The sequence below is a fragment of the Denticeps clupeoides genome, chromosome 5 (assembly GCF_900700375.1).
Source record: "Denticeps clupeoides chromosome 5, fDenClu1.1, whole genome shotgun sequence".
Classification (NCBI taxonomy): Eukaryota; Metazoa; Chordata; class Actinopteri; order Clupeiformes; family Denticipitidae; genus Denticeps; species Denticeps clupeoides.
The window spans coordinates 29,876,161-29,890,026 of NC_041711.1; the positions used below are offsets into that span (position 1 = coordinate 29,876,161).

Consider the following 13,866-nt stretch of genomic DNA (forward strand, 5'->3'; position numbering starts at 1 on the left):
TCCTGCAACAACTACTGCATAATAATGTAATTTTAATGTAAATAAATAAATAAAATATTTGTTGTTTGATCCACACCAAAATTATGCATTGAGAGAAAAACGATATGTTCTTTGTAAAAAAAAAATAATAATGCAAAACCGCAATTTACACAACACTATAATACATGTTCATGTGTATCATTTCAACACACCGACGTGTGCCAGTGCACAGATGCTGTAAACTGCGCCCCCTAGCGGCCATGTACACAAGCAGGCAAGAAGCCAGCGGAGTCCAGCCAGTCGAGCTCCTCTACTGTCCCACCACCACACAGACACGGGAATATGACCTGACGTGGAGCATGACGAGATATTTAAATACGTGCCTACGTACGTGGAGTTAATAATGGGAGCTGTAAATACTGCTCGGTTTGAATACTGTTAGTATTACTGTACAGCACCTTATTACTTGTTAAAAATCAAATCATTGGCATTAAGATAAATCCATTTATTTTTATTTCTTCGCTTTTAGATGCATGTGTGAATAGTTACTGTACAATGCAACTAGTATGGTAAAATTATTGAAATGACATGATCAATAATGGAAAAACCACACACACACACACTTAAATTAGTCTAACTGTAGAAGGACAACAACTATTTCAAGTCCAGCTTAGTGGATATTAGTTTTTATTTAGCCACTTCAGGAGACACTTAAAAACAAAAGTTTTTACTTTTAACGTGACATTTTATACACAGGAATTTAAACTGGAAAAAAAAGGATAAATAAAGAAAATTAGATACAGTAAGAGGAAAGTACAGGTAGTGGACAGAAAATATTTACAAAGGGGCGTGTAAAAAGGCAAAGTGAAAGCAGCTACAGCTGCTGTTAACAACCTTCTCAGGGCCACTCCACCAGTCAGTATTAAAGACAGAACCATGGATTGCACAATGGTGCACATAGACAATATAAACGCTGGCTAAGGTCTTCAAGCAGGCTAAAGTAGTAGTGCCCCTTTCTTTTTCTAGGAGTTATAGCTGAATAGCCTCCAAGCTTGCTTCGTTAACATGCGTGCCATGTGAAATGCCATACTCTAAAATATGAGCAGCTCGCCATTACATCTGATTGTAAGCATAATATGAGTAGGGAGGAGTGTTCTATTTAAGACCATGCCATAAATAATTCACAAAGTGCTGCACAGAGTTTTAAAATGGAGTGTCAACACAAAAAGACTGAAAACATCAGCATAAACCAAACAATTTAACAAGTAAAATGTATCCCTCATTGAATTCCATACTAAAACTACTGGTGATATGCATAAAGGTTTACATATGATATTTTATCCATTATATTGGATATATATATATTAATACACAAGTATCACTGTAGTAAATTTAAAACAGACAGGCAGACACACACACAAACTGCCAAATCCTAATGAATGACAATGACAGAGGACCCATACTTCTGCAGCTACTCCAAATGTTTTCTGGCAATTAAGCAATTTTTTGTGCAACAAGTAATTTGTACTAATTTATTGATATAGAGATTCAGATTTATGCGATATGATTAATTCAAATATTAGGTGTTTCTGAGCACAAAATATTATTTTCAATGGTTGCATGAACACAACTCACTTTTTAAAGAACTTTTTGTTGAGTAGGAAGATGAGCAGATTGACGTTGACTTTGGCTTTGTCAAACATCTTCATCACCGCCACTCCCTCATACTGCAGCTGCAACAAGTCCTAGAAGAGCAAAACGCATGCATATGTATCTTCATATTCACATACAACTTTAAACTCTGCAAGGTCATAATGATACATGCTGGAATTATGGCACTTACACTTTCGCACTCCAAACCACTGGAAACTCACCTGATATTTTAGGGGAAAGCGCTCCATGTCAACACCCATGAAACGGGCTTTCACTAGGAATGTCCCACCCTCCTCACTGGGAACAATGTCAAATATGACATTCTTGAACCTTGACAGACACAAAAGTTGATTAGGATTCAGAACACTGAAAGGAAAAATCAAGATCTTTTTTGGTCATACTGTGTCATTGGCAGATCTTCAATTTCCAGCAAGACTCCCTTTTCATACAGGCGAGCAGCGGTGTAGGTAAGGATCAGCTGCTTGTTCTTCTTTGCCTTATCTGCTGCTTTTTTCCCATTGGCCTTACTAAAACACAAGAGACAATGTGCCACAAGGCACCTTCAGGGACCTTCTCTTTTTACACTCCTCCACCACCAGTTATTGTGCATTTATTAAATCCCACCTTCACACACCCAATAGCCCACCAATTTACTCCCCGCTTTTCTAATTTCATGGGAACAAGGGGACTGGACTAAAGGAAATTCTCATCTCAGTTTTTATCCTCAGGCCATAAGGATGCTGAAGCAGGACTTGCCACCACACCTCATACCTCCCAGCCCCACCATCTGAATGTTCAACGTTGTCAACTGTAATGTTACATTGTGCAATCGATGCACTTCGGCAGAGTATGTAGCCACTACCGAATGATGTTGGTGTGTTATGTTCTCTTTGAACATATAAAATAAAAGCTTTATTTTTTTCCCATGTTGTATTGCTATAACTATGCACATGACAAATAAAAGAAACACATGAAAATCCTCACAGAGCTCCAAAAGCTTAACAAAAAAAAAATATCATGGTTGCCTGACAGGAATGATTCTTGCCCAAATCTTTAATGGACAATTAATATTGTGCTTTGATGAACATTAAGGTACTTTTCAGTTGGAGTGACATATAGAAACAGCATTCTTCATCATAACATATTCATTATCATATTGAATATTAAATGTATGGAAACAATTACATCTTATGACGTCAGATAAAAGCACATTCTTACCCATTGTTGGCTGTTAAGTTTTGCAGACAGGTTGTGATGTACTGGCTGTAGTAGTCCACCTGCTCGCTGTGAAAAGCACTTTTACAATGCAGGCTGTGCAGAGTCTGCCTGAGTTTCACCAGTTCTGCTTGCCGGCGCTGCCTATAGAGACGCTGGTGCCGGATGTCCTACAGAAGGAAGTGATACTTCAACAGATGACAATACCTACATTTCAACCAATAATATATATTATAATATACCAGGAATCCATGTGGAATTGCTGAAAGTGGCTGTATGTGGAGCTTTTTTTTTTTAGATGTACTGGAGGTTGCTCTGGGCATGCAGCGGTGTACCTTGGCAATGAGCTGCAGGATCTGCGTCTCGGAGTCTGGGGGACTGAGCACGCCCAAGGCTTCCAGTCTTCTCAGGCTCCGCTGGATCTTTCTCTTCTTTTCCTCCAAAGAAAGGTTACCATCAGCAATAAGGGACTGGTTCCTCTTCATCTTCTCAGGGGTGCGGGCATCTCGCTGGGCCCTGCGGTGCATCATCCAGCCATGCTGCAGCTCCTGGAAGCACAGTTAGCATGAATGCTGCAGCATTGGCCATTACAGGCAATATGGCAATACTGTCATTTGGGATTATAAAATCAAGCCACACACGCGCACGATCAGCATACCTGATCTTGGGAGACAGAGGATCTGAGCACCTCACTCAGCGTCTCTCCAGGTTGTGTTCGGATCACGTCAATGATGAGTTGTTTTGTGCTGGAAATAAGCGAAGAGTACACTTCTTTACTCTGAAATACAAAACGTCATCACATCACTGATCCCAGAAGACCTACCTCAGTAGAATTCCTCTTGCATCTGGGCGGTCATCTGAACTTTTGAAAACATCAAACTTGCTGGTAAGCGTCAAGGACACCTCCATCTTGCTGTACTGGACCAAGGTTTGCTCAATATTAGGATCTCCAGAATTCACCACACCTTCTCCTGTTGACGCATAAGAGGGGCAGGATTAAATTATGAATCCTAATCTAAATTAACATTTGCTAAATGTAATTTGTTTACCTACCAACAATAGCCTGAATGGAGGGAACTTTCCCCAGGTCCCTCAGCAGCTCTGGGAGAGGATCTGATGGATCTGTGCATAAGGCATCTTGGTGCTCCAGAAGAAGCTGTGTATAAATTTTTTTTTTTTTTTTTTTTAAAATCACAATATTTACTCATAAACATTTTTGTAATACACCAGCACAGCAACAGTAAAAAGGAGATGTAGTTAAAGAGACCTTGTGAGTGTTGAGGAGTTCATTGATGGAAATGTAGATGACAGGCTTGTTGACGATGACCATTTCGGAGTATTCATCAATATTGAAGCGCTCCCCCGGCTCTGGCACATCACAAGCAGCCCTCAGGAACTTCCTGTGGGTAAAGGAAAAACAAAGTTAATTGATTTCTTTACCAGGCTTGGATTCAGCGTTGACTTCAACACACCGACGTGGCGCGGACCTGAATTTGCCGTGAGTCAGGGTGATGTAGTCATTGAGAGCACGCAGGTGGGTGCTGTCGCCGTGAAAGTGTTTGAGGGCAGCACTGTGCTGCAGGATTCTGGCAATAGACCCAAGGGTCCGGCGCTGGTCTGGCAGCAGGGCAGAGCCTGCAGAGAACTCCACAACATCAAAGCCATCTGGAGCCACCACAGCTGGATTCATGTACCGGTAGTACACAAGGTTCCCGACAATCTGGGAAAAGGATGTAAAGATAACAAAAATTCAGTATTGAATTGGACACTGAATTTTTGTTTAAAAGAAATATAAATATAAGACAGTGCTGTTATTAACTTTGTATAGATCATTTTCGGTGGCCTGAGGGAACTTTTCATGTAGCGCATCCCTTAGAACCTTTGCAGTGTAGCGCAGGCCATAGCTAAATAAAGAAAAGAGAAAATTCCAAGACAGGTAAATTCACACACAAAGAAGTGCCTGAAAAAAAATATCACAGATTACTTACGGCAGTTTGTGGAGGTTGCTGGTGATTGCGTTGAGCATACGGTCAGTTAGGTTCTTTAGGTTGGTGATGGCGATGTTCAGGCGCTGCTGTACCTCGGGGTGGCTGAGGGCCTGCTCTGCACTCACCTCATACGGAAGGGTGCTGAGATACAGGATACAGTTAATACAGCATTATAGCAAGAAATGGAATGAATTAAATCAATAAATGAAGTTCTGCTTGATGGCGTATTTGCAATGCTGTAGTCATGTACAATAATGCCTAATAATGCACATGTATTGTATTGGGACACATGACTTTACACACGTAATGACATCCCATTCTTAACCCATAGGCTTTTTGTGACTTCTGCACACTGTGTGCCTCAGCATGAGCAGTCTATGATTTTACACTGCATACCACTTCAGTTGTTTTTCAGCTACACCCTACGGCTTTCACTTTGTCCGTCGAATATTTAAATTTCACTACTGGAACCCTAGGTGGCATCCTATGACAGTACACTGTTGGAATTCACAGAGCTAGTCACAGTCTGCAAGACAAGGCACTTGTTTTCTACTCCCCCTTGGTACAAGCGCTGATGTACGTAGCTCTTAAGAAGCTCATATATTGCTGTTAAGAAATATGTGGATGTGTTCTTTACTGACCTCTTGTGGCCAGTCTGAGATTCGGTCTGGTTGATCCAGCTCTTGTAGATCTCCACTGGGTCTGTGCGGATGCTGAGGGACCGATCCTGCAGAACTTCGCGTATCGCAGGACCCAAGATGTCCTTGAGTGCATTCTGTCCACGGGCATGACGGTAGAAACTCACCAGCATCTTAATGACAGTAGGGTTCCCAGTCACAACATCCTGAGGCTGGTCCACTTTCACCCTGAGTTAAAATAGAGTATGCACAGTACATGGTTTTATATCTTTAGTTGTACGGTTATATCAGTTATTACAGTGTAGCATCAACCACTGATATGTTACCATTGGATCAATTTTTCAGTTTAACCACTTTATGATCCCCAGTGTGCTTTGTTCCATCTGATTTTTACAGTTTTATTGCTTTAAATGCAAATTCTCTAAAATCTGAAAACCTTACAGCATAAACTCACTTGATTTCATAGCACAACGCTTTGGTGAAGAGCTGCAGCAGAAGATAAGCCTCCCTGCAGTCTGAACCATAGTTGAACAGGGTGAAAATAACAGTCTCCATAAAGCTGGTAGACTTGTTCTGAGGCATGAGGAAGATGAGCTGGGCCAAGTAAAGGGGCTGTGTCTGAAGAGGGAAACATTTGCAGACATAATTCAACCAGGTTGAATGGACAGTTGCAATGCTGGTCCATAAATCATTACATTTATTAAAACTCCTGCACTCACCTGCAACAGGTAGAAAAGATGTTGGTAGGCCTCTAACTTTTCCCTCTTCTCTTTACTCAGAGACTTCAGCCCCTTGTGTTTGTCCAAGTCCATCATATCAGACAGTTGCTCCTTGTTCTTCTTAGTCAGTTTTTTGCAGTGTGATACGACCTCCTGTGCTCAGAAAACAGATGAAAAGCAGTGCAGTCAGTAATCAAAAACACTAATAAAAGGTCTCTCATAATTATTTTAGTAAAGTCCAGGATGCACTTCAGTGAAAACCTTGTCTTTTCACCAGACAAGTGTTGATCAAATAAATAAAGCGCTTCATGATTTAAGCCATTATTTCATATATTGTAGAAGTCCCACTATGGATTTAGAACAGAAGACACACCTGCAGTGTGACTCTGTTTCGAACCAGCAGGCCAATCTTCAGGTCCATTAGGTCCAGGTCAGCCTCCAGTTGCTGGTTTGAACGTATGGTGCGTACCACCTCCTCTCGCAGACGCAGCAGTTCCCCCTCGAGTCGGATATCATTGTCTCCCATCTCTAACAGGTGTGCGAACTTTCGCACCACCGACAGAGGGGGCGTAGCTGAATGTACTATAGAGCAATCAGACAATGGGACGGAAGGGAAAAAAAGAGGCAAAGACCTTAAGAATTGAGGTAAGTAAAACAAAAAATTATATATTACACTTTTTTTTAATCATTCTTTGGACTGACCATATTACAACAAACCTAGAGCTAGCAGCGAATTTCAGGTTATACAGAAAATGTTGCAGTATAGCCAATTATAACATACCCAACATCCTATACTCTTCTCGTGCCTTGTTTGCCCTAAAAAAGGCCTGAATTTTCACAATGGCATCGACCTGCAGAAAGAATGTCTTATTTTATGAGGTGAACATGATTAAAAAAAAAAAAAAAAATACAGCAATTTAGTTCTTCATATTACATAAGTGGCTAAAGCCAGTTTCACAGATGACACACTTACATGTCTTGTGAAATATTTAAGCCGAGCAAGATACCTCTGGCGGGTTAACCACATCTTCACTGTGGCTTGGATCTGAGGATGTGTGAGAAAATTGTAATCACAACTGGATAAAATCAGAAAAGTGGACGCCTGATTACACCAGATCACTTCACTTACCTTGACAATTGTCCTCCAGTTCTTGTAGAGAAACTCCAATCGATGTCTGTAGGCCCTTTGCTGTCTGACTCGCCTCCAGTGTGACTAAATTAAAAAGTGTAATAATTTCAGTATACTAAAAAGTATTGAACTGTTCAAGTGACAGACATTCGGCCTTGTTTAATGTGGGTGACTGACTGAGGTGGGACTATGGTGGTGAGCTCACCTGGATGGTAATGATGGCTGGAAGCTGAGTGTTGAAGTAATGGAGCCGAGCCCAAAACGTCTGTCTAAAGAGATAACCACGAGCTCTGGCCTGTAGCTGCAGCACCAGAAACTCTCTGGCCCTCCATTGCACCTCTCTGCTGTGTGCCGATGTCACACTGTTCACCACTGCCTGCAGGGGGCACCAACACATCATTCAGAATTTTTTTTTTATGTTTATGATCTACTGAAAAGGCAATAAAGATAAAAAAATTAGCACCATTATTTATAAATAAAAAAATATGTCTGTAATAATCATGGTGATTGTTTTTACTTTCTGAATTTGAACTTTCCACACATTGATAGAACATTCAAAACAATTTTTTTTTTGCTGTAAAACACATGTCCATGACAATCTGCTAATGTATCCATGGCTATTGTGAAGGCTGTTGCAAGGTTACCTGTATCTCCTCATGAGCCAGGAATGTGCTGTTCTGCACAAAACCCTCTGGTCTCTCCCATGTGCCCTCCAGCTTATGCAGGTGGAAGTAATAGGAGCTGCCATCCGGGGTCTTGGTTCGGAGCCAGGGGCTTCTGTTATCACCTGTTCAGATCAGAATTGGTAAACATGCACATTATTTTACAGAAATTATATAATGTGCATGTTTACCAATGTATATACACACACACATATATAATTTTAAAAATAAATAAATAAAAACACACGCACACACACAGACTGACTTATTCAATATCCCTAACAACCAAATAAAATAGAAAAAGACTGCATAAGAAAATGAAAAATGAACAGCTTTTGAAATGTAAAGGTAGACTGACCTCCCATTGCTTTAGCTCGGTGCAGATTCATAAGCTCGGTTTGGTAATCACCGGCACATTCAGCCATTACACATCTGAGGGCCACCTCTGGCAGGCGCAGGACGCGCAGAGTCTGTGCCGCTTTGCCCTCCTTCACAGCCTGATTGACTGCAGCGAGGCCCAGGCACACTGGCAAAAACAGTTATGTATGACTGTGGAGTAATGACTGAAGCTTAGTACAGCATGATGTATGGTGCTCATTTTAAATATCATGGGGTGAAACAAATCCAGCAAAATGATAAATACAGACATTATTATTAGTATATATTATTTTAACAGCCAATCATTTGCACAACATTCTGCGATTTAGTTAAAATAGTTTTAAAACTGGATGAAACTAATTTTAACATTCATGAAAGCAAAATATAAGTTGTGGCCTGTTCACCTGATGCAAAATCAGGTGAATGTTTCTAAAAGAAAAACTACGTACTCTTCAGGGCTCGCTGTGTGTCCTGATTGGCCATCTTGACTCCACTCTGAATGTCCTCCAACCACAACTCTGCCGCTGGGTCTCGGCTCAACTGAATTAGATGAAAGTTTTTATATATAAACCACCAACAAATACTCAAAATCTTGTGAAATGTACATGTTACCCTAGCCTATCTATTGTTCTGCAGTGGCTAGAAATTGTGATATTTATAAAGAGTGCTTTGGCCATTCTGTTTCACCTTTCAGAGAACGGCAGCTCAGACTGACAGATCTGGAATTTATCCACTTATGTCGTCTGATAAATGCTGTAAATGTCATAAGGGGAAAGGTTACCTCCCATTTCTAATGCTTTTTCCACCAAGAGAATTTCCCACCCCTCCCCTAAAACATTTTCCTTACTGACCATCGTGGCTTCCAAACATGCAAAGCACGTTCAGTCATTCGAGACCAAAGAACCAGTGGGTTAATTTTATTTTTTCTGTAAGAACGAACACAACTTTGTGTTTGCACCAAACAGTGTGGTTTGTGAATGGTGTTGATGTCATTTCTGCAAATGCCCCCTCGACTTCTATACGTCACGACATTTCCTCATCAACATTTAAAGCTACACACACTGAAACCGTGCGTCCTGGGGAAATCTCATTGTGTGACTGGGTAAAAGTGGTTGTGATTCCGCTCAAAGGCTTAATTTCGGAAAGAGACTTCAGATCAGTATTAGGGGGCCAATTAGATCTATATAGAAGAAAAGAAAAAAAAACTTAATATCAGGGGACCTTATAAATAAATAAAATGCATTTGACCACAAATGGGCGACAGTCCTTTGTAGCCCTGTACCTCTGCTTTGCGCTGTTTCAGATGAGTGAGAACCTCATGATAATGCCTGGCATTTGGAGGATTTATTTCCTCCAAGCCACTAGAGGGCAGAAGAAGAGCAGCCAGCGTTTTCTGTGGATCCTTGCGGCAGAGTGCCTGGTTGATTAGCCCAATAGTGAGGATCTCTGCAAACGAAGACACGAGTTGACGAGCCAGCGAGCAAATAAAAGGGTTTCGTTGAGTGGAGTTGTTGTTTACTTACGGTCATGTTCCTCCTGGGCTGCGGCATTGACAGAGTTCAGACCCCCTTGAAGGTTATTCCAGGTCAGCAAGGCTCGTCCTGCTCTCTTTTTCATGTGACAGAGTTCTTCGAAATACCTGAAGAAAAGCACTATGGCTGTTTCTGTGTTTTGTGACTGGCCCGCGTTTCGTTAAAAACTGCGCTTCACCTTTGCATTAGACTGTCGTCAATGTCTGCAAGTCCAGCAGTGGGGCTGAGGACTGTGGCACAGAATGCTCCCATATCTTTGGCCTCCACTGCCTGGTTGATCAGGGCCACAGCAGACAGCATCTCCACTGCAACAAACAGCTCCTCTTGCTGTAGCGCCCCCTAAGAATATGGATCAGTAATTTAGTAATGTCCAATAGCAGTGCAGCTGGAACCTTGGGACTGTCTCTGGGCTCGATGTATGGATGTGGGCAATCATTGTTAAAGCACAGCTGATAACAGAAACGTGAACTTCAGCGAGACTCAAAGAACCGGAGAGGTGAGCCATACCCCAGGGCACTGCTCCTGCAGTTGGCTCAACTCTCTCTGGTACAGCTCCGCCGCAAACGGGTACACATCTGGTAGCTGGGCTTCTGGGTTCATCAAAGCACGAACAGTCTGCCGGGGTTCTCCATGCCGCAGGGCCTCGTTTATTTTACAGACAGCCTGTTGTCCTACACCCCCCCCAACAAACACACACCTCTTATAATGATGCAGAATGAACCAGTATGGTGGTTGATGTAATTAGGTCTGAGAAATTGATGGGTCTTTGCTTTTGCAGGGGGTGTGAAACCTACGCGTGTGTGAACGCTGAGCCTCTTCATTGGCCAAACTGATCCCCTCCTGCAGTTCATCACAGTCCAGTGGCTCCACAGAACCGATGTCCTGAGACAGGTCATACGATCACATGGCTTTAAGTGTTCAGGTTAGAATAGAAATATTAAGTATGACGTGCACAAGTGTCTTAAAGCATTTTTTTCTTTCAGCTTCACCTTATTTTTGGGCAAAGCGTGAAGGTATTTCGGTCGTGACATGCTCGGACTGACTACCTGGTTAAAACTATGCAAGATTTTGGATCCTAAAGCCAGATTCCAAAAGATCTGAAGATACCTGCTGTTTCACAGAAGCAAAGAAATCTAGGTGTGAGGCCACATTAACTTCTGCCCCAATCCTGTTGTGCAATTAAATAGATATTGAATAAAGATTTTAGTTTTTTTTTTTTTTTTTTAGGAATATCTCACCAGTGCCTTCTGCTCTCGGTCACTGGCTAGTTGCTCCAAGTACAAAGAGCTGTTGTCTCGGAGCACACCCCTGAGTGCCAAACAGTGGGTCTGCAGAGCTGAGAGGAGTGTCAGAGCGTCCCCACACTCCAGGGCTTCGTCTACCTGCTCCACTGCTGCACGAACTGATGGCACACAAAGACCTCCATTTATTCCATAACAACAAGAAAACAGTATACAGACCCTTCCACCATAAGGTCCATCAACGCAGACTTTCTAATTCGTTAGAGTTTCAAGGGTGAATGTACTTAGTTATCCTACTCAATGGTAGGGATAGATCACCCCATGTGTGGGGTTACATTCCCAGGAGTGTCAATTTTAGAATCATATTCAAAACACTATACAAGTAAAAATGTTTTTACTCATTTTATAATCATACTCACCGTTCACCCTGTTAATGTTGTCCTGAATTTCACGTTGTGTAAGGTATTCTTCATAAATGTCCTTTTCCACAGAACCATTGCGCTGAACATAGATGACAGTTTTATATTGCATACTCATATAAAAAGGTGTATTCAAATTAAATCTAATAAAGCAAACAGCATTTTATACCTTATTGTACGCATCAGCTGCCTTGTCGGAACGTGCCTGCCGCAGCATTTCCTGATAAATGGCCATGAGGCGCTCCTGCAGCTCGGTCAGCATGGCGTTGGGGTTCCTCAGGGCCCAAGCGGTGTTCTGCACACAGCCCTGCTCCACAGCTTCATTGATGGCAATGACTGCAGCATGGACTAAAGAGCACACAGTCAGCGATCACCATTCTTAACTCATAGCTGACATTTCTATTTTCACCATTAATTAATTGGATAACCATTTGAAATGCAGAGAACTTCCAGAATTTGGTCATCATATGGGAAGGTATGACTATAACAACTGCTAAAATAACTAGTAAAAGATACTACCTGCTGCTTCATCCACTGATAATTCATTAGCCAATATCCCTCCAATCTTGCTGAAAGAAGGCATCTGAATGCCATATTTGTCAAGTTCCAGTTTCATGTTATTTATCTCCTCCTCTGAGAGAGAAGCAACAGTTAGACAGCAGTCCTTCACCACGGACCCGAATGCACAGAAATGACGTAGGGCAGGTCTGTACCTGTAAACTTGACCTTGCCATACAAATCATGGATCTGAGGTGCCAGACCCAGACGGAACAGGTACAAGCTGCAAAGGAAGGGAGGACGGCCGGGGGCTTTAAACTCAGTTTGATTTAGGTTCCGTTATGCTTCTCTCAATCAACAAATTCTTACCTTAAGGCATGGATACAGTATACTGCTCGTGGCATGTTCTTCTTATCATAGATATCGGTTGTCTCTGGGTGAAAGATCTAAAATAAATCAAATTTATAAAGAGAATGTGTGAATGCATGTTTACATTATAAATGGGTGAATGCTACGGGACTAATTAAAAGAAATCTCCTGAACAATCTGATCCATTTTGCAAAGAGTTGTTTGTGAATGAGACCTCTTAGAGCGTTTAAATTTTCAGAGAATCCACAAAAAGCTATTAAAAATGCATATTAAATGTTATCACTCATTACGGCTTACCGTTGGCAGACCAATCTCCACCATGGCATTCCGCCAGAAGTTGATGTTATCAGTGTGCCGGAACTGTATCCCTGCCACCTGTTGGGATGTAAAATAGTACCAATTTACACACGGCCTTCAGAACCACGTGTGGTGGGTGCGACATGACATATGGATCCATCATTTAGACACTGTTGAAACAGTTCTCACTTTAGGTAAAAATCTTTGCCTTCTCACCTTGTAACGTTCCTGATCCAGGTCATAGATTTTCTTCAGAGGGACTATTTTAGGGGCAAAGCAGTTCCCCAGCTTTGCCAGCAGTACGCCATTCCTCAGGCTCTCCTCCAGCTCTGTGACAGCGGGCAGCTCCTCATTAAGACAGGCCTCCATCCACCTAGAAGGTCATTGGAAAGTTTACCAAGCTGGTAAAGTGTAAAACGCATGGAACGGTGCACAGATTTACATGAGTCAGTCAGTCAAACAGCTTTTAACTGGGACGTTTCGTAGTGAGGTGCTCACAGACCTCTTGGCCTCTTCCAGCCGACACAGGTACTGGTAGGCGATGTTCTGGATGCGCTGCTCGTCCATTTCCTCTGCAGTCAAACGCTCGTCTGCATGAAAGCAATACATCGTTTTATTATAAGCGTAAAAGAAAAGAGTCACCGAGATTTGTAGATTTCAACATTAACCTTGCTGCTGAAGAAATGTATGACACAAGCTAGCCTCAAACCTATTGTTTTGTAAGAGAGCAAAACCTATTTTATCCATTTGAACAGGTTGCCGTTTAACTTAAAACATGAATATGACGAGTTTTAATTACTTACACCCTGAACGTGTTTGTCCACCAGACTCTCCCATTTTCCCTTCGCTCGCAGTTTCCGAGTGGCTGAACGAAACTTAAATCGAAACGTGAAAAAGTATCAAGCCTTATTTCGATATAAAGCAGACCGACATTCGTGATAAAGAAGAACCGCAAGTTTTATGGTACAGCCGTAACTGTTACTGAGAGGCGGTCAGAACACAGACGGTCGCTGTTTACGCTTCTCTCCAGTTTGAATGTCCCGCCGCCACGTGATTGGATAACAGTCCTCGACGCTGATTGGCTGACGCGATTGACAGGTCGTCTGCACAGAGGTACTGATGTACTTGTAGTCTTTTGGGGAAAAGACA

General features: G+C 42.0%; 1 protein-coding gene across 1 annotated transcript; it reads right to left on the reverse strand.

Annotated features, from left to right (window-relative positions):
* Positions 1 to 793: 793 nt before the first annotated feature.
* Positions 794 to 13,721, reverse strand: iqgap3 (IQ motif containing GTPase activating protein 3). Its single transcript, XM_028979095.1, has 38 exons — positions 13,521 to 13,721; positions 13,220 to 13,307; positions 12,934 to 13,090; positions 12,718 to 12,795; positions 12,421 to 12,497; positions 12,267 to 12,334; positions 12,073 to 12,186; positions 11,723 to 11,901; positions 11,554 to 11,635; positions 11,132 to 11,295; positions 10,688 to 10,775; positions 10,401 to 10,564; positions 10,072 to 10,232; positions 9,885 to 10,000; positions 9,644 to 9,807; positions 8,811 to 8,901; positions 8,342 to 8,509; positions 7,966 to 8,108; positions 7,527 to 7,697; positions 7,322 to 7,405; positions 7,166 to 7,237; positions 6,974 to 7,043; positions 6,566 to 6,774; positions 6,193 to 6,345; positions 5,928 to 6,091; positions 5,477 to 5,701; positions 4,836 to 4,976; positions 4,667 to 4,751; positions 4,335 to 4,567; positions 4,115 to 4,247; positions 3,901 to 4,003; positions 3,671 to 3,818; positions 3,506 to 3,593; positions 3,183 to 3,395; positions 2,851 to 3,017; positions 2,034 to 2,159; positions 1,854 to 1,962; positions 794 to 1,724 (listed from the first exon to the last, which is right to left on the reverse strand). The coding sequence occupies exons 1-38, from the start codon at positions 13,552 to 13,554 to the stop codon at positions 1,611 to 1,613; spliced, it is 4,944 nt and encodes a 1,647-aa protein (XP_028834928.1). The 5' UTR covers positions 13,555 to 13,721; the 3' UTR covers positions 794 to 1,610.
* Between the last annotated feature and the right edge of the window lie 145 nt (positions 13,722 to 13,866).